This window comes from Myodes glareolus, chromosome X (assembly GCF_982192425.1).
Source record: "Myodes glareolus chromosome X, mMyoGla1.1, whole genome shotgun sequence".
Taxonomy (NCBI): domain Eukaryota; kingdom Metazoa; phylum Chordata; class Mammalia; order Rodentia; family Cricetidae; genus Myodes; species Myodes glareolus.
The window spans coordinates 15,699,689-15,727,675 of NC_142053.1; the positions used below are offsets into that span (position 1 = coordinate 15,699,689).

The 27,987-nt window shown below is 39.9% G+C and overlaps 1 protein-coding gene and 1 long non-coding RNA gene across 2 annotated transcripts; both read left to right on the plus strand.

Annotated features, from left to right (window-relative positions):
• The first annotated feature begins 1,074 nt into the window (after nucleotides 1-1,074).
• Nucleotides 1,075-27,986, plus strand: LOC146889246 (uncharacterized). The gene is made up of 2 exons (XR_015000249.2): nucleotides 1,075-1,214; nucleotides 27,872-27,986. It is a non-coding gene; the product is annotated as an uncharacterized LOC146889246 (long non-coding RNA).
• On the plus strand, nucleotides 23,383-24,092 carry LOC125415468 (large ribosomal subunit protein eL14-like). The gene has a single exon (XM_048457722.3). It carries the CDS (start codon nucleotides 23,400-23,402, stop codon nucleotides 24,042-24,044), a length of 645 nt encoding a protein of 214 aa, XP_048313679.3. The 5' UTR covers nucleotides 23,383-23,399; the 3' UTR covers nucleotides 24,045-24,092.
• Nucleotide 27,987: the final 1 nt, after the last annotated feature.

Here is a 27,987-nt window from a genome sequence, read left to right on the forward strand (position 1 = left end):
ACAGCACAGATCACAGACACCCACCCACATGGTCACAACCTAAGGAAGATGTTATGCTTGCCTAAGTTCGAGAGTGAAGCACTGATGAATTTGATCTGTCGGCAGCCACTTTAAGAAGGATTTGTCAGAAATAATACTTTTCAGGGTCATTTACATGGAAGCCGTAAGAAACATGAAACAAGTTGTATAATGCCATCTTTCTTTTCTGGTTATTATGGCCCTTGATATGCTTCCAAATACTAATAGAAATAAACATCCCTTGGAGAATTACGACATGCAAGGAAGTTTTCCTAAATGTTTTACATGATTTTCCTCATTTAACCCTCACAAATTTTCATGCAGTGGGAACTACTATTGTTTCCATTTTTCAGATTAAGAAAAATGACATATTACACATAAAATTAAAGCAATTACCCAACTGAATCAATGTGACTCTGCCATTCAAGTACATAAACCCTTCCTGAGTAGGGTTGCCCAGGTAAATCTAAATTTCAGATAAATAGTTATTTTCGAAGTATAAGTGTGTCCCATTACAAAGCATATGTGCTTGTGCTAAAATTATTCACCATTTATATGAAATTAAAACTGAATTTTAGTGTGTGTAGTGGCATTTCAATTGTATTTTAATAAATAAAGACAACCTGAAGTTCTGAGAGTAAAACAGTCCCACTAGTCAACCTTATAGACCAGGTTATGATAACACACACCTTTAATCCCAGTAGGCTCAATAACACACACCTTAAATCTCAGTAGCCATAATGACAAGCACTTTTAATCCCAGTGGTGCACGCCTTTATTCCAAGTCCTAGAGAGGAAGATAAAATGGAATAAGACAGCTCTCAGACACAGTCTCATTCGGAGATTCCTGAAGGCAGGATCACCATATCTGACTGAGGTTGTGGTAGGAGCCAGTGGCTGGCTGTTTGGCTTTTCAGATATTCAGAATGAACCCCAGTTTCTGACCCTGAGCTTTTAATAGTCGTGCTTCAAGTGTGTGTGAGCCCTGGATTATTATTTGGTGGATCTGGCAGGCCCATTTCTGCATCATTTTTATCTTGATTATTTTGCAGTCACCAAGAGAGCGAGCGGTTTGTCACTAAAGATACCAACAAGAGAATGTATGAGTTAACATGCAATGAGAATAAATCCATTCTGAGTGTGGAGACTGAATGAGAGACTCTCCGGGTGAGAGGAACGGCACATGGAAGCGCAAGGTGAAATAAATTTACACAGTATGTTTACTCTGCTCTAGGCGTTTCTTCTTACTTAGTGGTTCCCACTTTCTCTGATGAAAATTGGCTGAGTAACCTATCCTTTGGATGATTTTCCTTCTCATTAAATCAGTTAAGTTCTTTCTTCCTCTTTTCAACTGGACCTTGGGAGCTCAGTCCAATGCTCCGATGTGGGTCTCTGTCTCCACCTGTCTCTGGACGAAGGTTCTATGGTGATATTCAAGATAGTCATCAGTCTGACTACCGGACAAAGCCAGTTCAGGCACCCTCTCCTCCACTGCCCAGGGTCCTAGCAGGGGACATTTCCGTGGACACCTGGGAACCCCTCCAGAGCCAAGCCTCTTGCCAACACCAAAATGGCTCCCTCAATTAAGATATCTCCTTCCCTGCTTCCATATCCTTCCTTCCTCCATCTCAGCAATTCCACTCCCCCAAGCTCTCCCCAACCCTCCCCTTCTCCCCTCTCTCTTCCCTCCAAGGGCATGGTCGATCGATAGTTAGAATTAACCAGACCAACCCAAAGACAAATAATATATTTAATAATTGGAAAAACAGAGAAAACTCAAACGACCAATGATCCAACTAACACCAGGAGTGGAGAGAACAAAGAGAGGGAGGCTAGCGCACCTGGATGCTTTTATCCTTTTTTCTTGGCCTCAGGGGGCCACACCCTAAACAGAATGTGATTGGCTGAGTTTCCCCATCATCCCCTTCCTCCCCACCTCAAGTCAGTACCACGAGGGATTGGTCCACCCACTGAGACAGTGTGCCTGAGCTAATGGGAGCTCACCAACTCCAGCTGGACTGGGACTCAAGAGCATGGGATCAAACTGGACCCTCTGAATGTGGCTGACAATTGAGGCAGACTGAGGGGCCAATGGCAATGGCACTGGGATTTGTCTCTATGCATGTACTGGCTTTTTGGGATCCTATTCTATTTGGATGCATACCTTCCTAAGTCTGGATGGAGGGGGGGCCTTGGACTTCCCACAGGGCAGGGTACCTTGTCCTGTCTTAGGACTGGAGAAGAGTGGGGGAGGGGGTGGGGGGGGGAACGAGAGGGGAGTGGGAGGAGGGGAGGAAGTGGAAATTTTGACTGGTATTATTTATAAAGTAATAAAAAAGAAATTTAATAAATAAAAAAGAAATAAACACTTGCAATAACTGAAAAAAAACAGTTATGTCCTTTACCTTGTTACATGCGTATTGATAGGGCTTTAAGAGAAAATTCCATACATTACTAACTTAAAAACATCCCATCCATTGTTATGTACAAGTAGTCACAGCTACTGAACATGCTCAAGTGAATTTGTAAATAGAGTTCAAATATTCAGTGATTTGGGTTCAAAGGACTTGAGGAGATAAAAGAATATGGCCTGAAAGGTATGTGAAGATAAAGATGCTGCTTGATTCAGATCAGCTCTTAAAACTTGAACTTCTCTTTGAGACCTCAGGATGCAGGGGTAGTTTACTCAGCGGGATACTCTCTCTTCAGAGACCAATACTGGCTAGAACAAAGTCATTTCTTTTCTGTTTGAAATGGTTCCCAGAAATGCCAAAGTCCCACTCAACAAGTGATGGTGTCCAAACTCACGGTCTACTTTAGACCATGAAAGTGCTAGTGAAGGAAAGCTTTCAAAAGCAGAAGACGATACCACGGTCTCATTGAATTTCCTTTTTATTTTGAAAAGAATTTAAGATTACTTGAATGAAACATTGCATTAGATGAAAAAAATAAGTGAAAGCATTGTGAATAGAAATGAGGAAAGGCAAATGTGCTCATATCTATCCTCAGCTGTGTCCTGTGAGGCTCCTGTATGTTCTCTGCTGGGTATCTTTCCACTGATGGGGGCTGATTTTAATTGTGTGAGTTTATGCTCTTCTTTTTCTAACTAACTCAAAAATTGAAATTTCTGACCAGATCTCCACTCTATTAATGGCAACATGAAAAGCTGGATCTTTCCTACTTTATTGAGTACAGATGGTCCTACTTCTCTGGACTTCTCTTAGAAAGCTTGAAGTTGTGGCTAATGACTCTCCAAGTGGGAAGTTTAAGGTCATCCTTCATTTTCACTCAGCACAGGGGCCCAAATGTCTTTTTAATTAGGGGCTAATCACATCATGTGTTATCTGCTTTATACCATCAGAGGTCATAGGGAGACAGTACTAGTAACATATAACTAGCTCTGGGCTTCTCACTGAAAGTGGTTTACTTTTTCTCATTTAGATAAATAGACTGAATGTCCTATCTTAAAACCGATTTGTTAATACAATTATCATTAATGTCATTGATACTATCGCATGCCGTGCAGTCATCATTATCACTAATGATAGCTCAAGGATAGACCCAAAGTAATTATAATTATTTCCTAGTGAATATGCATGTGGAAGTAAACAGCATCACTACTCTAGAAAACATAGCATATCTGCAATCATGTCAATGATTTGATTTTTGTTGACAACTCCCCAAAAGAGTTTCATGTTAATGCTAGAAATATATTTAGTTGACATTTGAGTCTACCATGGGTCTTCTTTCTTTGATCATCAAGAATCATAAGATCTTTCCTTCCTTATAGGGAATTATTTAAAAATACTCCTTGCAATATATTGTTCTTTATTTATTTTTTACATCCCAACCACAGTTTCCCCTCTCTCCTCTCGTCTCAATCCCACCTCACCTCCCTTTCCTTCTCAACCCACTTCTCCTCTTCTATTTCTCTTCAGAGAAGGGTGAGTCTCTCATAGATATCAGTCAGCCATGGTATTTCAAGCTGTAGTGAGACTAGGCACCTCCTCTCCTATTAAGGCTGGGCCAGGCAGTCTAGTAGGAGGATAGGGTCCCAAAAGCAGGCAAGAGTCAGCGACAGTCTTTGCTCCCACAAGAAGACCAAGTTATACAACTGTAACACATATGCAGAGGGCCTAGGTCAGTCCCATGCAGGTTCCCTGGTTGATAGTTCAGTCTCTGTGAGCCCCTATGAGTCCAGGTTAGTTGATTCTGTGGGTTTTCTTACTATGTCCTTGACTTCACTGGCTCCTCCAATGCCCCCAACTCTTCTGCAGGATTCCCCGAGCTGTGCCTAATGTTTGTCTGTGGGTCTCTGCATTTGTTTCCATCAGTTGCTGGATGCAGCCTCCCTGATGACAGTTGGGCTAGGCATCAATCTATGAGTATAGCAGAATATCATTAGGAATCATTTCAGTGACTTTTTTTATTTACCAATTTTGTTTGGTTCTATCCTAGGATTCTGGGCTATCCTACCTTTGTGTCCTGGCCCTCAGGGGTGGACTCCTTCTCATGGTTTGGGTCTTAAACTGGGCCAGGTATTGGTCAGCCACTCTCATAATTTCTGTGCTACCTTTACCTGAGCACATCCTGTAGGTGGGATAAATTGTAGGTTGGAGGTGTTGTAGCTGGGTTGGTGTCCCTATCCTTCCACTAGGAGTCTGGTTACAGGAAATGGCCGGTTCAGGCTCTGTGTTCCCCATTGCAAGGAGTTTCCATTGTGCTTGGTTTCTAGCTGGTCCCAGAAATGCCCTGAGATTCATGCAATATATTTTGATCACATTCTTTCCCTTCCTTCAGTTCCTCCCAGATCATCCCTACCTGTCTATCTACCCACCTTCATGCTCTTTCTCACTCTCAAAAGAAAAGAGCCAATCCCTCCAAAGAAAACATGAAAGAGCAAAAAGCACAGAAGACAAAACCCCACAAAAATATAACAAAAGCAACAACAACAGTAGAAGCACACAGAAAAATCATGGAGGCCATTTTGTGTTAGTCAACTACTTTTGGGCATGGGGCCTGCCCTGGACTGTGGTTGATAAACCCAATCATTCCACTGGAGAAAAATGATTTTCCCTTTGCAAGCAGGTGTCAATTACAAATAGCCTCTTGGTTAGGGAGGGAACTCCATGTGCACTTCCCCCTCTCAGTGCTAGAACCCCAGTTGGCTTGAACTTATGCATGGCTTGTGCATGATTTCACAGTGAGTTTATATGTACATCAGTCCTGTTGTGTCTGGAAGACACTGTTTCCCTTCTCTGGAGTCACCAACCACTTCTGGTTCTTACAATCTTTCTGCCTCCTCTTCCACATAAACTTCTGTGCAATGAAGGGAAAGGCTTGATAAAAGCATCTCATTTAAGGCTAGGTGCTGAGACATTTCTTACAGAATCTCTGCACCTTGGACAGTCTGGGGAAATCTGTGTTAATCCCAGTCTTCTGCAAGAAGTTTCTCTGATGATAATTGAGAGATGCATTGATCTATGGGGATAGCAGTATGCCATTGACAACATACATTTTAATCTTAGTTTATCTATCTAAATTATAGAAGAATGAGAAATTTAATTTATTTCATGTTCTAGATGGAATATGCTAGAAATCCCATAGTCACCATGCATGCATGGTATGAATATTTAAAAGGCAGAATAATTTGTTCTTAGCAGTTTTTTGGAAGATAAATTATGTAATTATATTTTCAGAAAACTTTACAGTGTACATTTAACCTAATTTAGTGGTGAGTTCTTTGACCTTTTCCTTTTCCAGCTTAGCAGTGCGAGTCACACATTTAGGACCCAGGATATTGCTGCCCCAGTGGCAGAGGATCTCATCGTATCTGTCAGCCATTGTAGTTGGTCCTACTAATTCCCACCAGCTTAGCCAGAGCATCCTTGTCCTCCGAGTTAACTTGTATCAAAGCAACAGTGGTGCACTGCTTCCTGGGGACTAGGTGCTCCAGCCTGACCTTCCCCTTGATGATGCAGTAGGGGACACCCATTTTTTGACACAGGGCAGGCAGGAAGACCACCAGCTCAATGGGGTCTACATCCTGGGCAGTCACCACCAGCTGAGCCTTCTAGTTGTCCACCAATGTGGCAGCTGTATTGATCCCTGTTCAAAGGACAGTTGGTCTTTTAGTTGGGACGTCCGCTTTGCCAGTAGCTTTCTTCTCTGTCAGGGCCAACAACCTTTGCTTCTTCTCTTGCTTTGTCTCTGGTCTCAGTAGTTCAGCAGTAAGGTACTGGATCTCATGAGCCCCTTCTTCAGTCATGATTGACCATTGAGTGGACTGTTATGAGTAGGCCCAGTGCTACTAACTGTAGTTTCTGGATTCACAGTATTTTAAGAGGATCTTCTAAAGTGGAAACTTTAAAATATTCTTATTCATTAATAAAAATTAAAGTTATTTCTTGAAATAATTATAAGTTCACATGAAATTTTAAGAAACAACACAGACTGCATTTATTTCTCCAGTGGTGATATTTAAAAAAAATTGAATAAGATAAAGAAGTGAGAAGACTGCCTAGAGCCTTTACAGTGATCATGTGTTAAGGAGCATGTGGTGGAAATTGTGGAGAACCTTAAGAGAAAAGGTAGAATTATTGCCTCTATTCCAATGACATGTCCATCCAATAAGAAACAGCAATTTTGAACAATGTAAGGTGAATTTCTCCTTGACTATATCCTCTATGAAAGAATTGAAGCTCTCGTCTGTATAAGTATGTATGTATAACAGGGAGCATGTGTCAAGAGAAGGTGATATTGTTATGTCAAGTAGAGGGTTTCTTTTGGAGAATGTGCTGAAGTATTAGTTGTATGCACTGAGAACAGGATCCAACCTACTCTAAGAGGGGACTCTTCAGTGTCAGTGTTAAATGTTACTGGCATAAAGGGCTCATAATCTGCCCTGGAAACAAAATGAGAGAGAAGGTTGTAAAAATAGGCTTTATCAATAAAGGAGGGCTCCAAAAGGATCTTGACTTTTAAGAATTCTAGACCTTACTTCTACTCAACATGGCTTTGTATTTACTGTGTGTGAAGTTATAGAAAATATGCAGAACTTACATAGTTATAGACCTTATATAGTAAGGCTATGAAGCTCCTAGTTGTAAGGAACTAGGGTGCAAGCAGATATCATAAATATCAAGCAGAACTAGGGTCATAAGAGATAGGGTAAATCTCATTTTCTTTTTTGGTGCTTGGAATTGAACTCAGAGGTTGTAACCTAGTAAATATGTTCTCTATCCTGAGACATATGTTCAGCTTCACCCCTCATCTTTGACATACCTGAAGCTTTCAGAATTCTCTTTGCTCTGGTCAGTATTTGTTTTTGTATCTAACATATTCCCCATATAACTCATTACTAGAAATTACAATTGAAGAATTATATAGAGATGAACAGATAGATAAATGATGCATAGATAGACAGAAATAAGGCTCATTACTGCAGCAAAATGCAAAGACTAACACTTTATTCATTATAAATGCTTATTTTTCAGAAAGTAATATAGAAAACATTTAACACTCAATGATAATTGAGTAACCAAATGATGTCATTGTGAGCAATTTCTGTGGTCTGGAAAATCCTATAGGTAATTGAAAAATCTAAATATTTTGTTTAGGGTAAAAAATCATTAGCATCTTTAATCAATGTGGTAAGATATCAAATCATTTTCATACCTCATTGTTACCTTAACCAGTTATAAAAATCTCACGAGGACACAATGAATTGGAATGTGACCTAGAATCAAGAGTGAATAGTCATAAATCAAAGAAGATATTATTTTGGGAACAAAATCATTTGAATAACAAAGCCAAATGTCAGTTTTTGACCGAAATATACATTTGAAAATATTGGTTTACTGCTCATGAAAGACATGAGACAACTCAAGGGCCCAAGTCTTATTAAAAAGAAATTTGATTTCAGACTTCTGTTATCACTTTTATGTTCAAGACCTTATGCTTTGATTTCCCATCACTGTTACTTTTAGTGCTTCATTCTAACAGGCTTTCTTTTGAGCCACCAATTAGCTCCCAAGTAAAGGCATAGAGACTTAATATTAGTTATGAATATGGACAGAAGTTTCTCTCCTGCTCAGTCCCACAGCTGTTCAGTCCCAAAGAAACACACAGAGGCTTATATTAATTATAAATGGTTTGGCCTATTAGCTCAGGCTTATTACTAACTAGCTCTTACAACTTAAATTAACTCATAATTCTTGTCTATGTTTAGCAATATTGCTTGGTACCTTTTCTCAGTACAGCATTCTCATCTTGCTTTCTCTGTGTCTGGCTGGTGACTGACTCTTCACCTTTTCTTTTCCCTGAATTCCCTTAGTCTGGTTGCCCCACCTATACTTTCTGTCTGGCTACTAGCCAATCAGTGTTTTATTAAATCAATACGAGTGACAAATCTTTACAGTGTGCAAAATCTTCATAACACAGCAGTTTCCCATTTTTTTTTTCAAAACAAGACCCTGTAAACAAAGGCAAACATCCATAATTTATGTTTTTGGAACGTGGGTGTGGTTTTTCTAAACTAGTTCCTACTGATTGAAGGCACTGGTAATTTTTATGGGGACACACAAGGAAAATTTAGGATTATAGTTAAGTCCTGACTGAAGTATTCTGTGAGGCTGGATCATTTCAGCCAACAGTCTTGAAGCTGTTCTGGATGTAGAACTCAGAGGAAACTGCAACATGGGTGCTCTAAAACATTGGATCTTCTGGTCCATCTGCTCTTATCAAGGATTTTTCAGGGGGTCTTCTTGATCAAACCTTATTTCTCTTAACTCAGAATGGATCCACAGCCTCTCATTGCCTATGGAAACAGAAGCAAAACCTCTTCTCCAAAGTAACAGATCTTTTGACCTAAATTTTGAAGTCAAGGCGTTTTCAAAGTATATAGGTTGGATTAATCCAGCAGCATTTATAACCAAATATTTTTTTAGCAGCTATTGTTCCTTTGTCAGCAAACAATTAAAAGGTAACACAATAGCATGCAGCATCCAGATTCTCTGTGTATTTTTAATTTTTACATGGCTTTTTAAACTCTATTTCTTTAATTTTTACTTTTTACTTTTTGGTGTTTTGAGGGTTTCTCTGTGTATCTTTGGCTGTTTTGGAACTTACTCTGTAGACCAGGCTGGCCTCAAACTCACAGAGATCTGCTTTCCTCTACCTCCTGAGTACTGGGATTAAAGACATGTGCCACCACACCTGACAACTCTGTGTCTTTCTTTTTCTTTAAAGGACTTTCTCTATTCTTTTTCTTTTCTCTCCCAAGCCTATGTAAATCTTTAAATACACTGTAACTTTTTAAGAGGATTTAAAAAATCTGAATCTGTCTTTACTGTATATATTTTTGTGACCACATGAGTCTTTAATCTGCTAAGCAATATGGCTAGGATTAAAGCTGTAGCTTTGGCAGCTGGCTCTGCCCCATTCCTTGACTTTCTAAGAGTCTAGGCTTATGGCAGAGGTACTTGGGGGAGCCATGTTTATTGCTACAGCTATGTGGAATTTCAAGGTCCATACCAACACCAAGAAGCCTATGACAGCTGCTCATAAACAACCATTTAAGTGTTTGGTGTCAGGGACTCTTAATAGAGCTGCAAGGTTTTTGCTGCTAGTGTTAAGTCAGGAAGTCTCTCTTAAAGGAGCCATGCCTCTGCTCACCACCAGTAGACAGAGTCTACCAGAGTAAAGATGGTTACCAAGAAACTGCACTCGACTCTGTTCTTGTTTGTCTAGAATCCTTTTTTTTTTTTAAGAAAGCTTTCTCAGGTTTTATGTGAAAATTCTAGCCACATGTTTGGGAACCATTTGTAGATAGATGTTTCTGTCCTGCCTGGTCCTACAACCATTCAATCCCACAGAAACACATGGAGGCTTATATTAATTATAAACTGTTTGACCTATTAGCTCAGGCTTATTATCAATTATCTCTTACAACTTAAATTAACATATAATTCTTGTATATGTTTAGTAACATGGCTTGGTACATTTTCTCAGTGCAGCATTCTCATCTTGCTTACTCTGCTTCTGGCTGGTGACTGACTCTGCCTTTCCTCTCTCCAGAATTCTCTTAGCCTGGTTGTCCCACCAATAATTCCTGCCTGGCTATTAGTTAATCAACATTTTATTAAACCATTATGAGTGACAAATCTTTACAATGTACAAAAGCATTATCCCACAGCATATGAATCCTTGGCCTTAGCTTTTGTTTGTCTTCTCACTAACTCTTATAACCTAATTAACCTGTGTCTCTTCATCTACATTTTCCTTGGGACTTTTTCCCTTTCTTTCATTCTGGTGTGTCCTACTCCATGTCTGTCTGACTGGCAGGTAGATAGATGTTATTTGGCTAGTCCTAGGCATCTCCCTCTCTTTCTCCCTTGTTCTCTTTTCCTTTCTCTTCACTCCTTCTAATTATTCTTTCTGTCCATCAGCATGGACTTTCCCTCTACTGCCTAGCTATTGGCCACTCAGCTTTATAATAGACCATTCAGGTGCCTTAGGTAGGCAGGGTAAAAGAGCAACACATCATTACATAATTAAACAAATGCAGCATAAACAAATGTAACACATCTTTGCCTAGTTAAAGTAATATTACACGACAATAATTTGTTGTTTCTTTGCTGAGTTGGCCTGTTTTCTGTTCTTCATGTTGAAGTGTTATTCTTTTTTTAAAAAGTAATTTTATTAAATTATAAAAGTTTCCATTTACACCCCTCTTCCCAAAACCCTCCCACTCCCCCCCCTCCCTCTCCTCCTCCCTCTTTGTCCCTAAGGGCAGTCAGGGGTTCCTGCCCTGTGGGAAGTTCAAGTTCCTCCCCCCTCCCTCCAGGTCCAGGAAGGTGAGTATCCAAACAGACTGGATCCCAAAAATCCAGTATATGCAGAGGAAACTAGTCCCAGTGTCATTGTCAATGGCTTCTCAGAAAGACTCCGGGCCAGCCACATTCAGAGAATCCGGCCACATTCAGAGAATCTGGTTGGATCACGTGCTCGTTCAGTCGCAGTCCAACTGCCCTTGGTAAACTCTCATTAGATCTGACCCCTTGTATCAGTGGGTGATAGCATCCCTCGCAGTCCTTATTTCCTTTTTCATTTTCTTCGTCCTTCTGCTCCTCATTTGGACCTTGGGGGGCTCAGTCCGGTGCTCCAATGTGGGTCTCCGTCTGTATCGCCATCCATCGCCAGATGAAGGATCTATGGTGATAAGCAAAATATTCATCAGTATGGTTATGGGCCAAGGCCGGTTCAGGCACCCTCTCCTCTGTCCAGAGAACAATCTGGGGATCTCTCCTTGGACCTGGGTTCCCATATATAATCAAGTTTCCTGTAAACCCTAAAATGACTCCCTTAGTTGAAATATATTCTTCCCTGATCCCATATTCATCCTTCCTCCCTCCCCCCATCCCGGTCAACCGAGGTTTCTCCATTCCTCCCCTACTCCCTTCTCTCTAACCCTCTCCCCTTCCAACACCCCTCCCACCCCCCCATGCACCCAAGGTTACCTGGGACTCTTGACTATTTCCTACCTCCTGGCAGATAGCTAAATAATCTTCATCAGGTTCGTCTTCTTATTTAGCTTCTCTAGGATCACGAATAATAGGCTCAAAGACCTTTAATTATGGTTAGAATCCACTTATGAGTGAATACATACCGTGTTCCTCTTTTTGGGTCTGGCTTACCTCACTCAGTAAAGCATTTTCTATGTCCATCCATTTGCATGCAAAATTCAAGATGTCATTATTTCTTACCGCTGAGTAAAACTCTAATGTGTATATGTTCCTCACCTTCTTTAACCATTCTTCTATTGAGGGGCACCTAGGCTGTTTCCAGGTTCTGGCTATTACAAATAGTGCTGCTATGAACATAGTTGAACAAATGCTTTTGCAGTATGTTAGGGAATCTCTAGGGTATATTCCCAAGAGTGGAATTGCTGGGTCCTGAGGGAGGTTGACTCCCAGTTTCCTGAGAAACCGCCACACTGATTTCCACAGTGGCTGCACGAGTATGCATTCCCACCAACAATGGATGAGTGTTCCCCTCATTCCACATCCTCTCCAGCATAGGCTATCATTGGTGTTTTTGACTTTAGCTATTCTGACAGGTGTAAGATGGTATCTCAAAGTGGTTTTGATTTGCATTTCCCTGATTGCTAAGGAGGTTGAGCATGACCTTAAGTGTCTTCTGGCCATTCGAAGTTCATCTGTTGTGAATTCTCTGTTCAGTTCAGTACCCCATTTTTTAATTGGGTTAATTAGAGTTTTAGTGTCTAGTTTCTTGAGTTCTTTGTATATTTTGGAGATCAGACCTTTGTCTGATGAGGGGTTGGTGAAGATCTTCTCCCAGTCAGAAGGCAGCCTTTTTGTCTTACTGACAGTGTCCTTTGCTTTACAGAAGCTTCTCAGTTTCAGTAGATCTCATTTATTCATTGTTTCTCTTATAGTCTGTGCTGCTGGGGTCCTACTTAGGAAGAGGCCTCCTGTGCCTAAATCTTGTAGACTACTTCCCACTTTCTCTTCTATCAGGTTCAAAGTGGACGGATTAATGTTGAGGTCTTTAATCCATTTGGACCTGAGTTTTGTGCATGGTGATAGGTATGGATCTACTTTCATCCTCCTACAGGTTGACATCCAGTTATGCCAGCACCATTTGTTAAAGATGCTTTCCTTCTTCCATTGCATACCTTTAGCTCCCTTGTCAAAAATTAGGTGCTCATAGGTTTGTGGGTTAATATCCGGGTCTTCTATTCGATTCCAAAGGTCGATTTCTCTGTTCTTATGCCAATACCAAGCTGTTTTCAATACTGTAGCTCTGTAATAGAGTTTGAAGTCAGGGATGGTAATGCCTCCTGAAGTTCCTTTATTGTATAAGATTGTTTTGGCTATCCTGGGTTTTTTGTTTTGCCATATAAACTTGATTATTGCTCTCTCAAGGAGTGAAGAAGTTTGATGGGATTTTGATGGGGATTGCATTGAATCTATAGATTGCTTTTTGGTAGAATTGCCATTTTTACTATGTTGATCCTCCCAATCCAAGAACAAGGGAGATCTTTCCATTTTCTGGTATTCTCCTCAATTTCTTTCTTCAAAGACTTAAAGTTCTTGTCAAATAGGTCTTTCACTTCCTTGGTTAGAGTAACCCCAAGATATTTTATGCTATTTGTGGCTATCGTGAAAGGTGATGTTTCTCTGATTTCCCTCTCTGCTTCTTTATCCTTTGTGTATAGGAGGGCCACTGATTTTTTGGAGTTGATCTTGTATCCTGCCACGTTACTAAAGGTGTTTATCAGATGTAGGAGTTCTTTGGTAGAGTTTTTGGGGTCACTTATGTACACTATCATATCGTCAGCAAATAACGAAAATTTAACTTCATCCTTTCCAATTCGAATCCCCTTGATCTCCTTATGTTATCTTATTGCTATTGCTAGAACTTCAAGCACTATATTGAAGAGGTATGGAGAGAGTGGACAGCCTTGTCGTGTTCCTGATTTTAGTGGAAAGGCTTTGAGTTTCTCTCCATTCAATTTGATGTTAGCTGTCGGCTTGCTGTATATTGCTTTTATTATATTTATGTATGATCCTTGTATCCCCAGTCTCTCCAACACCTTTATCATAAATGGGTGTTGAATTTTGTCAAATGCTTTTTCAGCATCCAATGAAATGATCATATGGTTTTTTTCTTTCAATTTATTTATATGATGGATTACATTGATAGATTTGCGTATGTTGAACCAGCACTGCATCTCTGGGATGAAGCCTACTTGATCATAATGGATAATTTTTCTAATGTGTTCCTGAATTCGGTTTTCCAGGATTTTATTGAGAATTTTCGCGTCGATGTTCATGAGTGAGATTGGCCTGTAATTCTCTTTCTTGGTTGTGTCTTTGTGTGGTTTTGTTATTAAGGTATCTGTAGCTTCATAAAAGGAGTTTGGCAATGACTCTTCTGTTTCTATATTATGGAATACATTAAGGAGTATAGGTATTAGCTCTTCCTGGAAGTTCTGGTAGAATTCTGCATCGAAACCATCTGGTCCTGGGCTTTTTTTGGCAGGGAGATTTCTGATAACAGCTTCTAATTCTTCCCGACTAACAGGTCTATTTAGATTGTTCACCTGTTCTTGGTTCAACTTTGGTATATGGTACTTATCTAAAAAAATGTCCATTTCTTTTACATTTTCCAACTTTGTGGCATATAAACTTTCGTAGTAAGATCTAATGATTCTCTGAATTTCCTCTGTGTCTGTGGTTATATCCCCCTTTTCATTTCTGATCCTATTAATTTGCATGTTCTCTCTCTGCCGTTTGATTAGTTTGGATAGGGGTTTGTCAATCTTGTTGATTTTCTCCAAGAACCAGCTTTTTGATTCATTGATTCTTTGGATTGTTTTCTCTGTTTCTATTTTGTTGATTTCAGCCCTCAGTTTGATTATTTCCAGTCTTCTACTCCTCCTGGGTGAATCAGCTTCTTTTTTTTCTAGAACTTTCAAGTGTGCTGTTAGGTCTCCAATGTGTGCTTTCTCTGTTTTCTTTATTTGGGCACCTATTGCTATGAACTTTCTTCTTAGCACTGCTTTCATAGTGTCCCATAGGTTTGAGTATGTTGTGTCTTTGTTTTCATTAAATTCAAGGAAGACTTTAATTTCTTTCTTAATTTCGTCCTTGACCCAGGGGTGATTTAGTAGTTGACTGTTCAACTTCCATGAGTTTGTTGACTTCCTGGGGGTAGCATTGTTGTTGAATTCTAATTTTAATCCATGGTGATCTGTCAAGACACAGGTGGTTACTAATATTTTTTTGTATCTGCGGAAGTTTGCTTTGTTACCAAGTATGTGGTCAATCTTCCAGAAGGTTCCATGAACTACAGAGAAGAAGGTATATTCTTTCCTATTTGGGTGGAGTGTTCTATAGATGTCTGTTAAGTCCATTTGATTCAATACCTCCAATAAATCTCTTAATTCTCTGTTTGGTTTCTGTCTGATTGACCTGCCCATTGGTGAGAGAGGAGTGTTGAAGTCTCCTACTATTAGCGTGTGTGGTTTGATGACTGCCTTGAGTTCTAGAAGAGTTTCTTTTACATATGTGGGTGCCTTTATATTAGGAGCATAGATATTCAGGATTGAGACTTCTTCCTGATGAGTTGTTTCTGTTATGAGTATGAAATGTCCATCTCCATCTCTTCTGATTGATTTTAGTTTGAAGTCGATTTTGTTAGATATTAGAATGGCCACACTGGCTTGTTTCTTAGGTCCATTTGCTTGGAAAACCTTTTCCCAACCCTTTACTCTGAGTAGGTGTCTGTCTTTGTGGTTGAGGTGTGTTTCTTGTAAACAGCAGAATGTTGGATCCTGTTTTCGTATCCAATCTCTAAGTCTGTGCCTCTTTATAGGTGAATTGAGTCCATTGATATTAAGAGATATTAATGACCATTGGTTGTTGACTCCAGTCATTTTTTTGGGGGGTAATAGAGTGTATGTGTTTCCCTTCTTTGAGTTGTGCTAGTGAAGGGTCGCCAGATGTCTGAATTATTGTAGTCAGTGTTGGCAATGTTGGATTCCTTGGGATGTAATTTTCCTTCTAATATTCTCTGTAAGGCTGGATTAGTAGTTACGTATTGTTTAAATTTGTTTTTATCCTGGAATATTTTGTTTTCTCCGTTGATAGTGAACGAAAGCTTGGCTGGGTATAGTAGTCTGGGCTTGCATCCATGGTCCCTTAGTTTCTGCAGTACCTCTATCCAGGACCTTCTGGCTTTCATGGTTTCTATAGAGAAGTCTGGTGTAAGTCTGATAGGTTTACCTTTATAGGTTACTTGACCTTTTTCCTTTGCAGCTCTTAATATCCTTTCTTTAATCTGAATGCTTTGTGTTTTGATTATTATATGGCGAGGGGATGTTTTTTTCTGATCCAGTCTAATCGGTGTTCTGTATGCTTCTTGCACCTTCATAGGAATATCCCTCTTTAGGATGGGAAAGTTTTCTTCTATAATTTTGTTTAATATATTTTCTGGACCTTTGATCTGCAATTCTTCTCCTTCTTCTACTCCTATTATTCTTAGATTTGGTTTTTTTATTATGTCCCATATTTCCTGAATGTTTTGTGATGAGAATTTGTTGGATTTGCTGTTTTCTTTGGTCAGGGCGTTTATTTTCTCTATGGTGTCTTCATAATCTGAGATTCGTTCTTCTATCTCTTGTATTCTATTGGTTATGCTTGATTCTGTAGTCTCCGTTCGTTTACATAGATTTTCCATATCCAACCGGCCCTCGGTTTGTGTTTTCTTCACTGCCTCCATTTCAGTTTTCAATTCTTGAACTGATTCCATTACCTGTTTGATTGTTTTTTCTTGGTTTCCCAGGGTATCATTTACGAATTTACTCATTTCTTCAAACTTTTTGTTATATTTGTCTTCCATTTCTTTACTCATTTCTTCCATCTTTTTGTTATATTTCTCTTCTAATTCTTTAAGTGAGTTATTCATACCCTGTTTAAGAGACTCTATTGCTTTCATAATGACACTGTTTTCCATTTCTTCCGGAATAGGGCGTTCAAGTCCTTCTGTCGTAAGATCGCTGGGATCTGGTGTTTTCATGTTGTTTTTCAGATTGTTGGAGGAATTCTTGCCTTGGCGCCTGCCCATCTCTTCCTTCAGATGCTCTCCAATGGCTCTTCCCTCCGCTGGGTCTTCTTCTACTGGATTAGTGCCCCTTGCTATCCAGGAATCACTTTGCCTGCAGCCTTAGCTTACTGCAGGCAGGCTATTAGAACAAAGGGACTTCCTTCCCTTTGCACTCACCGCCTGACCCGGCCCGTGGTGCCCACCCCGGCTGAGATGGAGGAATTTAAGCCCCGGAAGAGGGAGAGGGGAGGGGAGGGGTTCCAGGCAGAAAGCTGGGATGGCATAGCAGGAGAGAGGGATTAGCTGGGGGAAGCTGCCCCTTTGGAGTAGCCAGGGAGATAAGGATGGCGGGAGTATTGTGTGTTCCCTAACCGGACTTGTGTGGTGGTCAACACACTTACCCCTCCACAGGATCAGAGCTTGAAGTGTTATTCTATACATATCTTATTCCTTTCTTCCATCTCTCCCAAATAAGGTACTCACAAGGTTAGACCCTGGAGAAGGAAGTAGGATGTCTGGCTGTGTGGAGAGCAGCATGGTTTTAAAATGAGTCTAGCCACATATTCTCATTAATTTAACAGATTGCCTATGCATGTTAATGACAATATAATAATTATTATTAGTCATGCAAAGTTCAGTGTTCTGTCCTGGTTCTTTGGTTCTGGGTAGTTTCTTTCTAAAGCTCTCTCAATTATGCAGCCACTTTCTTCTTGTGATGTTATTATCTTCCATGATCACCATAGAAGGGAAACAAAGTGCAAGGATGGTGTATCAATTATTTTTCTGTTGCTGTGATAAAATACCATAACCAGTGAAATTTATAGAAGGAAAATTTTATTTGGACTTACAGTTCCAGAGGGGTAAGAGTTCAGCATAGACAGGAAAGTCTCACAGCAGGTATCTGAGGCAGGAAGTTGAGAGAACATATCTTTATTTTCATACACCAACAAAAAGAAGAGAGTGAATTGGAAGTGGAATGAAGCTATTGACTTCCAAAGTCTGCTGCTAATAATATACTTCTTCCATCAAGGCTGTACCACATCTTTAAACAGTACTACCAGCTGGGGAACAATTTTTCAAATACCTGAGGTTATGAGAGACATTTATCATTCAAACCACCACAGATGACTTACTCAACATGATACACACTTCAATTATCTTTTCCTTTCACTGGACACTAATGGTCGCATGGAACCATACAGATGCAAGAATAACTAAGAAATGTACCTTCTGGCTATGCTGCTACATCTCAGTGATTTTCTATGCTTTAGTGTACCTCTAGCTATTTCTGATTCACTACCCTTTGAAAGCATTTGTCAAAAATGCCTTGGTTAAGGCCAGGCATGGTGGCACATGTGTTTAATCTCAGCATCCAGGAGGCAGAGTCAGGCAGATCTCTATGACTTTCAGGTCAGCTTGCTCTACATAGTGACTTCCAGGACATTCAGGATTACACAAAAAGACCATATCAAAAAAAAAAAAAACAAACCAGAAAACAAAACAAAACAAAAATACAAAAATCTTCAGTTGCCTACTGATCTCTGAGGATATTGTTCTGTTTCTTATTTCTTTTTCTTTCTTTTTTTTTTAGTAAATTTTATTATATTATAAAAGTTTCCATTTCCGCCCCCCCTCCCAACACCCTCCCACTCCCCCCACTCCCCCCCTCCTTCCCCTCCGTCCCCCAGGGCAGTCAGGGTTTCCTGCCCTGTGGGAAGCTCCAGCTCCCTCCCCCTCCCTCCAGGTCCAGGAAGGCGAGCGTCCAAACAGACTGGATCCCCAAAATCCAGCATATGCAGAGGAAACAGGTCCCAGTGTCATAGTCAATGGCTTTTCAGAAAGACCCCGGGCCAGCCACAGTCAGAGAATCCGGCCAAATTCCGAGAATCTGGCTAGATCACGTCCTCGTTCAGTCCCAGTCCGACTGGCCCTGGTAAATTCTCATCAGATCCGTTCCCTTGTATCAGTGGGTGATAGCATCCCTCGCAGTACTGATTTCGTCTTTCATGTTCCTCCTCCTTCCGCTCCCCCTCCGGACCTCGGGGGGCTCAATCCGTTGCTCCAATGTGGGCCTCCGACTGCATAGCCGTCCTTCGCCAGACGAAGGATCTATGGTGATAAGCAAAATATACATCAGTATGGTCATGGGCCACGGCCGATTCAGGCACCCTCTCCTCTGTCCAGAGAGCAATCTGGGGGATTTCTCCTTGGACCTGGGATCCCATATATAATCAAGTCTCCTGTAAACCCTAACTGTTTCTTATTTCTACTTCTATTAGGTATAATTGTAAAATCTTCCTCAAAACAAAGCCACCAACAAGAAATGTGAAGGATATCTGGGAACTGTAGCGTATGAATATATTTCTACCACCCAGGAAGCTTGTGTGCTGTAGATAAGTCTGAGATGTAAAGTGAATTTGAGGAAAGCCTGGACTATTTACCAATACCATGTTTCAAACAAACAAACAAAAAACCAGAACTAAAGCAAACAGACAAAAGTTTGCAAAGAAAAAACAGAGAGATATGTTCTTTTTTTCACTTAAATAGTATATCTTGATAGCAGTAGACACTCCTTATAAGTAGCTAGCTGTACCATCTTATTGTTTATATTTTCCGGAAGCAAAAAAATCCCCACTAAAACTGAACCATTACAAATGGAAAACAAATACTGCATGATCTCACTCATATGTGAAATCTAATAATGTCAGACTCAGACAAAATAGTTGGTGGTTGACAGTTGTTGAGAGAGAATAGAAGATGTGTGCCAATGGTACAAATTTAAATTTGTAGTTAAATAATTTTTCATGACTGAATGTGCTACAAGGAAGCTATAATTACTAATGATGTATTATGTACTTGAAATTTGCTAAAAGAATAGATTTAAGTTTATGTGAAGTAATGGATATATTGATTAGCTTGATTGGGTTAATGTTTCACAATGTATAGTATAGATATATCAAAACATCACATTATTCCTTCAATAAGTACATTTAATCAATTATACTTAATAAGCTTAGATCATCACTGAGAACATAATCAATAAAATAACAGAAAAGTTCTGATCATATTTGTTGACTTGGAGTCATTGTTTTAAAAAATTTGACCTACTTTTCTTAAATGGAAGTTAGATTTTTAGTGAATCCAGTTGCATTTCCTGACCTGTTCCTCTGGTCCTGTTTTCTGATGCACACTGATATAAGAGTAGCTTCTATTATTCTGGCAAGGAGCTTCAGCTTTAACCACCTTGCTCTGGGGCACCTTTTAGCACAACACATCAGCGACAAGGGCTAAATATATCCTTGAAAGGGCTAAAAATAGAACATTGGATTGTTATTTCTCCATGGATTCTATTAACTTACACAAACCAAGGAATAATCTGGAGTTCTGAATCTTCTTCATTTAATTTATGTTCTGTTATTTATATAACCATTGATTTCCTGACCAAGGACTGTTGCTCTCTGTAGATAGAGACATGGTTAAATAAAATACACTACATCTATATGTTAGACTATTAAGAAAGCTTTAAATTTCTTTTTTTACTAATATATTTTTTATTACTTTATAAATAATACCACTCAGAATTTCCACTTCCTCCCCTCCTTCCACTCCCCTCCGGCTCCTCCACTTATTTTAACCCCTCCCCCTCAAGTCCTAAGAGAAGGCAGGGTACCCTGCCCTGTGGGAAGTCCAAGGCCCTCCTCCCTCCATCCAGGCTTAGGTATGCATCCAAATAGAATAGGATCCCAAAAAGCCAGTACATGCAGTAGAGACAAATCCCAGTGCCATTATCATTGCCTTCTCAGTCAGCCCCCATTGTCAGCCACATTCAGAGGATCCAGTTTGATTTCATGCTCGTTCAGTCCCAGTCCAGCTGTATTTGATGAGCTCCCATTAGCTCAGGCACACTATCTCAGTGTGTGGACCAACCCCTCGTGGTCCCAACTTCCTTACTCATCTTCTCCTTCCTTCGGCTCTTCACCTGGACCTTGGGAGCTCAGTCCAGTGCTCCGATGTGGGTCTCTGTCTCTATCTCCATCTGTTGCCAAAGATTCTATGGTGATATTCAAGACAATTATCAGTCTGACTACGGGGCAAGGCCAGTTCAGGCACCCTCTTCTCCACTGCCCAGGTTCATAGCTGGGGACATCTCCATGAACACCTGGGAACCCCTCTAGAGTCAAGCCTCTTGCCAACCCCAAAATGGCTCCCTTAATTAAGATGTCTTCTTCCCTGCTCCCATATCCGTCCTTTCCTCCATCTTAACCATCCCACTCACCCAAGCTCTCCCCAACCCTCCCCTTGCCCCACAATGGAAGAATGGGTAATGAAAGTGTGGCACACCTATACATTAGAGTTTTTATTTGGATTAGGAGAAGAGCCCATATTCTTTGTGTATCTGTATTTGGGGAGCTGAGTATTTAGGAAGTTTATAGAACAATGGTACACACACTATAGTGATAGAATCAGTACAACACTACTCTCTAGAGTTCATTCAGTTAACAGCCTGAAAAGGTCATTGTCTTAGTTTGGGTTTCTATTGCTGCTATGAAGCATCATGACCAAAAGCAACATGGGCAGCAAAGAGGTTATTTCACTCACAGTTCCATATAACTGCTGTGGTAGGACCCTTCTGTATACTGTGAATGTATGTTGCTTTCTTTGGTTGATAATGAACATCGATTTGGCCTAGCCAGGAAGAATAAGGCTGAGTGGGAAAGCCAAATGGATATATAGGGAGAAGTGAAGATGAAAGTTACAAAATAACCCCACACTAGCTCAGAATTGTGTATAATAAAGGGTTATTTATTTAGAGGAAGACTCACAGGTCACAGTCCTCTGAAAGAATGAGAGCAGGAACCAAATCCAGAATCTGGGAGAGAGAGAGTGAACACAAGCTTTATGTTGGCATTTATAGTACAAGATGCCATGCCCAAGTGGACTGGTATCTTAAAGGTTACTGGCTAAAAGAGTTCCTACAGCACCTGTAGCTTTTGTTTAAATAAAAGAGTTCTAAGCCTAATACAAAATTATGTATAATAAGAACAAAAAACAAATATAAAAATTAGAACTATAACCAGTATAAACAATATTAAACAAGGAAAATATGCTAAATGTTTCAATAATAATTTTATCCTAAGGAGTCAAAGTCTTGTATTAGAAATGGCATAGCTAAATCATTAGAGGAAAGTAACTATGCCTATCTAATCTTCAACTCCATCAAAGGCCTGAGAAGGGAGATAATATTACTTGAGTAGGCAGGAAGTACAATCAAGCAGCTTTCAAAATGTGCAGTAGATGACAGAGACAACTGGCTATCTGGGCAATCACCCAAAGTCTCATTTGCAATGTTGAAGTAATCAACTTTGGCTAAGGCCTAGAATAACTGACAAACAATTTTAAGAGGCAGGAGAATTTTCAGAACAGTCTTACCCTGTCTTGGCAAGGTTTGGCAGACTTTTTTCTTGTATTCTGCTTGTCCTGTCTGGATAGTGTACATTTTGTCAGTGGTCGAGGCATGGGCAGTTCCTTGCCTGAAGGTCAGTTTTTCCAAGAAGAAAACAAGCCCCTAGTGGAGTGTCTTGGGTGCTAACATTCTTTTGGGAATAGATCAGTGCTGCCAGGAGCAATCATGTCTCAAGTCAGTGGAACCCTAAGTTATTTGCATGTCATATTCTACAATTCTTTGAAATGGTTGAAGATTACCTATCTATACAGAATACAATCTTTATGTATCTAAAGATCCTGATTAGTCTAACTATAAATATGACAAACATGAATGACTATTGACCTATAATGCTTGATACCTGTATAACTAAAGATTAAGACTTCATATTAGAATATTAAACAATCTTTAAACAATTGTGCAATAATTGAGGGCAATGACCTCAAAATGTAAACAATGTATAAGTATCTTTATCAGAGGTAGAAATATATAATGCAATATGATAATTATATCCTAAAACTGTATCAATATACAAAATGTCTTAAAAAGAGGTTGAAACATGCATGCATATAATCTGACAAAATAACTTTGCATAGGTGTACAAATATTATAAACAGAAATAGGGATATATTCAATATAACAAATATAATTTTAACTTGTATCAATATATAAGAATCTGTATCACAGTAAATTGCCTATAAATAATATTTCACAAATATTCACTCTATTACTCACTATTATTATTTAATGTGAGTAAGCTCACATTAATCTACCTATTATCCTATCCAGTTTTCCTTTTTTTCCAAAGAGATTCTTGAGCCTACATAATTTTCACCCCAACCCTATACCAGGTATAATCAACCCCTAATTGATATCCCTAACCCTGAGGACAAACTTTGTTGGGAGAGGAGACGTTGTCTTCTAGAATTACGTATAACTCTCATGGGGGCAATATTCTTTCTATGGGATCCTAAAAAGTAGAATGATAGTTGGGTTTCAGGATTACTGTCTGGTATAATTGCAAATAGTCTCTGAATAGTAAATTGGGTTTTTCTGAGGTTCCTATCTGGAGTTCTGGCCAGAATGTTGTAAGAAAGTGCACCATTTCAGCTAACCAAGTTGGAACCATCTTGAGCAGCTGGTACTCAAAACTGGTCTTAAAGTAGTGCTATCAAGGACAGCCTGGTCTACAGAGTGAGTTCCAGGATAGCAAAAGATACACAGAGAAATCCTGTCTCAAAAAAATCAAAAATTAAAAATAAAAACAAAAGTAATAGAGATTAGCTTCTCGCTGAACACCACCGACATGGTGTTCAGGCACTTTGTGGAGGTTGGCCGGGTGGCCTACGTCTCCTTTGGGCCTCATGCTGGAAAGCTGGTCACGATTGTAGATGTCATTGATCAGAACCGGGCTCTGGTTGATGGACCTTGCACTCGGGTGAGGAGACAGGCCATCCCTTTCAAATTCATGCAGCTCACTGACTTCATCCTCAAGTTCCCACACAGTGCCCAACAGAAGTATGTACGGAAAGCTTGGGAAAAGGTGGATATCAATACGAAATGGGCGGCCACGAGATGGGCCAAGAAGATCGATGCCAGGGAAAGGAAAGCCAAGATGACAGATTTTGATCGTTTCAAAGTCATGATGGCAAAGAAAATGAGGAACAGAATCATCAAGACTGAAGTCAAGAAACTTCAGAGAACAGCTATCCTGAAAGCCTCTCCCAAAAAGGCACCTGTTGCTAAGGCTGCCATTGCAGCTGCAGCAGCTGCTAAGGGTAAAGTTCCACCCAAGAAGGTGACAGGACCCGCCAAGAAGGCTGCAGGCCAGAAGGCTTCAGGCCAGAAGGCTTCAGGCCAGAAGGAAGTACCTCCTGCTAAAGGTCAGAAGGGTCAGAAGGCCCCAGCCCAGAAAGCGCCTGCTTCAAAGGCAGCTGGCAAGAAAGCATGAGGCTGTATAAAGGAATAAAGGGTTTTTATTTGACATGTTGGCAAAAAAGTAATAGAGATTAAAATAAAGCCACATAGATATGGAAAATACACAGAGTATCTGAATATTGTATGTTATTGTGTTGTCTTTGAATTATTTGATGACTGAGGAAAGTGCAACAGCTGCTAAAAGACATTTGATAAATGTTACTGGATTAATCCAACATATATATTTTGAAAGTGCCTTGACTTCAAAATTTAAGTCAAAATATATGTTACTTTGGAGAAGAGGTTTTGCTTTTATATCCATAGGAAATGAGAGGCTGTGGATTCATTCTGGGTTTAGGAAAATCAGGTTTGATCAAGGAAGACCTCCTGAAAAAAACTTGGATTATGGGCAACACATCAGGGGACACATCTAAGAAAACTCTGAAATGTTGGATTAGCTGGGCCAGCCACTCCTATCAGAGATGGGTGGAAGAGAGGCTCACAGGGCAATATCCTTCACTAAAGAGCTACTTGAATACTGGTTACCTTGATCTCATGCAGGACTCATATAGGAAATGACAGCTATTGTGAATTCATGGGTACAACAGCTCTGTTGGATTTATAAGGCACTATTTTTTGTCACAGTCTTCCCAAGTTTTCTAAGGGCAGGATTGGGATACCAATCCAACCACTAAACTGTCAATTCACACTTTGTTCTTTCTACAAATTGTGCTAAGATAAAGTTCTGGGTCCAGAACTTGTGGGAGTGGCCAATCAATGACAGGCCCAACTTGAGGCCCACGCTAAGAGAGGGAAGCAATGCCTGACACTGCCTGGATGGCCAGGAACAAAAGTCTGGATAAGCCGGAGACCTAGGATAGAAACACAACTGGTTAAAAAAAATCAATGAAATGTTTCCTAATGAAACTCTCCTATACTCATAGACCAGAATCCATCATAATCATTATCAGAGAAACTTCATATAGCAACTGATGGGAGAAGATGCAGAGACTCACAGTCAAACACAAACATTAGGCTGAGCTCAGGGAATCCTTCTGAAGAGGGGGAGGAGCCAAAGGGGTCAATGAAATCACAAAAAAACCCACAAAATAAACTGTAGATGTAAGTCACAAAACAATCCCACACCAGTTTGGAATTATGATTAATAAAAGGGTTATTTATTTAAGGGGAAAACTTTCAGATCACTGTTCTAGACAACAGCTCTCTACGTGACCAAGAACAGAGTCTAGTAGCTGGAAGTGGAGCCGGAAGCAAGAGAGAGACAGAGAGCAGGGCTACTGCTGCTTTTTAAAGCAAAAGAGACCATACCCAAGTAGGCTGGTAGCTTTAAGGCTATTGGCTGAAGGAGCAGTAGGAGCTTCTGCAGCAATCAACTATCCTGGGCTCATAAGGCTCACAGAGACTGAACCAACAACCAGGGAGCCTGTATGGGTTTGACCTATGTCCTGTACATATAGCACTCCTCATCAGAGAAGACTCTAGCTCTTGCAACCTTTCTATCCTCTGTTTCAAAAAGTTACATGAACATTTTGGGAAAAGGTGTAATAAAGATGTTCCTTTTAGGAATGAGCACTCCACAGTCACTTATTCTCTGCATTTTCTCAGTTGTGGACTCTGTATTAAACTCTGTTATGGTTGTGTAGTTTGGTGTTCTTATGTGTCTCTTAGCAGTGGTATCAGGATTTGTCTCCAACTCCTTTGCCTGCTTTTGGAACACTTTTCCTCCTACTGGATTGTTTTATATAGCTTTAATATGACAGGATATGCCTAATCTTATTACAACAAATCTTATTTGTTACAAGTAATCTTATTACTGCAAAAAGAGAGTCTTCTCTGATAAGGACTGATAGTTACCCTAATATCTAAGTATAAAGGCAAATATTTGGAAGGGAGTTTGATACTATGTCCAGTAATCAAAATGATAGTAGTGAGTTCTCTTTAGGGCTTATGACTTCCCCACCCAGGGGTTCTTGACCAGATTTACAGTACTAGGCTTGAGTTATTGTCTGTGTTGTAGGCCTTAAATCCAATCAGAATGGTGTTGGTTACCTTATGATATCCATGCCACTATTGTACTAACTAGCATATCTTGCTGGGCTTGTCATTATTATAGTTTTCAGGCTTCACATCTATGCAAGGCTAATGATAATTTTCTCATACTGGAACTGAATAGCATTCTCAGGCAGTATGAAAGAAAGCTATCAGTCATGATAGAATCTTCCAGGTGATGCTATCTTGTTTTCTTTATGTTTAGAGAACAAACTGTATGCTATCTTCAGCAATAGGGTATTACCATCACATTCTGGTGAAAAAGAGAGCAATGACAATTGTCTTTATTATTTTGGAGGTCTCTGAACCTCTCTAACCCACAATTCAAAGGGAACTATCCTATGTCTGGCACTGGGTATTTTGTTTGATAATCTTTGAGTTCTGGGAGGAGCATTATCTACCTGTGTAAGGTAATCCCAATGATTCGATCTAACCACTTGTCTGTCTTATTTGGGATTTCTCTTGGGGTTGGCTTACTGATTCAGAGGTTTAATCAATTATCATCATGGTAGGAAGCATGGCAGCATGCAGGCAGATATGGTGCTGGAGAGGTAGCTGAGAGTTCTATATCTGGATCAGCAGGCAGCAGGAAGAGAAAGTAACATTGGGCTAGGCTTGAACATTTGAAACCTCAAAGCCCACCACCAGTGACATGCTTTCTTCAACAAAGCCACACCTCTTAATAGTGCCACTCCCTATGACCCTATGGGGGGCATTTTCATTCAAGCTACCACACTATCTGTCTTAAACTTACAAAAATGTAAATTTCCACATGGGTTTTCGAACATCATTAATATTACTCATCCTACTTTTCCCCTAGAAGGTTAAAACTATTAATCTATAAGAGTGTATCTATCTTATTTTCTGAATTAGGAAGCAAAGTATCTCAAGACACATCAATGCCTCTTTTAGGTTTATACTCAAAGAATGCTCAATCATACCACAAGAACATGTACTCAATTATGCTCATAGCAGCATTATTTGTCATACCTAAATACCCCTCAACCGAAGAATGGACAAGGAAAATGTGGCACATTTACACAATGGAGTACTACACAGCAGAAAATATAATGACATCTTGAATTTTGCAGGCAAATGGATGAATCTAGAAAACATCATATTGACTGAGGTAACCCAGAAAGACAAATATAATATGTACTCACTTATAAATGATTTTTAGACATAAAGCAAGGAAAAACCAGCCTACAATTCACAACCCCAAAGAACCTAGAAAACAAAGAGGATCCTAAGAGGAACATACATGGATCTCATGTACGTGGGAAGTAGAGAAAGACAAGCTCTCTTGAGTAAATTGGGAGCACGGAGATCATGAGAGAAGGTAGAAGGGTGGGGGGAGGAAGTGAGGGGAGTGAATAAAAATAAATAACCCAATAAAAAATAAAAAAAAGAAAAAAGAAAGGAGGCTGACTAAGCCATGAGGGGCAAGCCAATAAGCAGCGCTCCTTCATGACTTCAGCTTTAGTTCCTGTCTCCAGGTTTCTTCCTTGAGTTTGTACCCTGACTTCCCTTTATATTAGACTGGGATCCAAACAAGTAAGCTCAAATAGACTCTTTTCTCCTTCCAGAAGTTTCTTTTCACCATGATCTTTTGTCATAACAACCAAAACTCTAGGACAGTGGGTAAAAGAAAAAGAGTTCATTTGGTTTAGATAGGAGAATGCAGAGGAGATAGAAAAAAGGTGGAGGAGGGGAAGGATGAGGGTGGCAAAAGAGTATATCTTATTTCCTGAATGTTTCTTCTCTTTCTTTCTGTCCTCTCTATCTTTATAGCCTAGGTTCACCTGGAACTCATTATGTGGAACTTCAGATTCTTCTGCACCCATCTTCCGAGTTCTAGAAATAAAGGCTGGTGCCAGCATGGCAGCATTTTATTCATGTTCATAAAT

Coding starts and splice junctions, on each gene's coding strand:
- LOC125415468 (XM_048457722.3), top strand. CDS start 23,400: ATGGTGTTCAGGCACTTTGTGGAGGTTGGCCGGGTGGCCTACGTCTCC.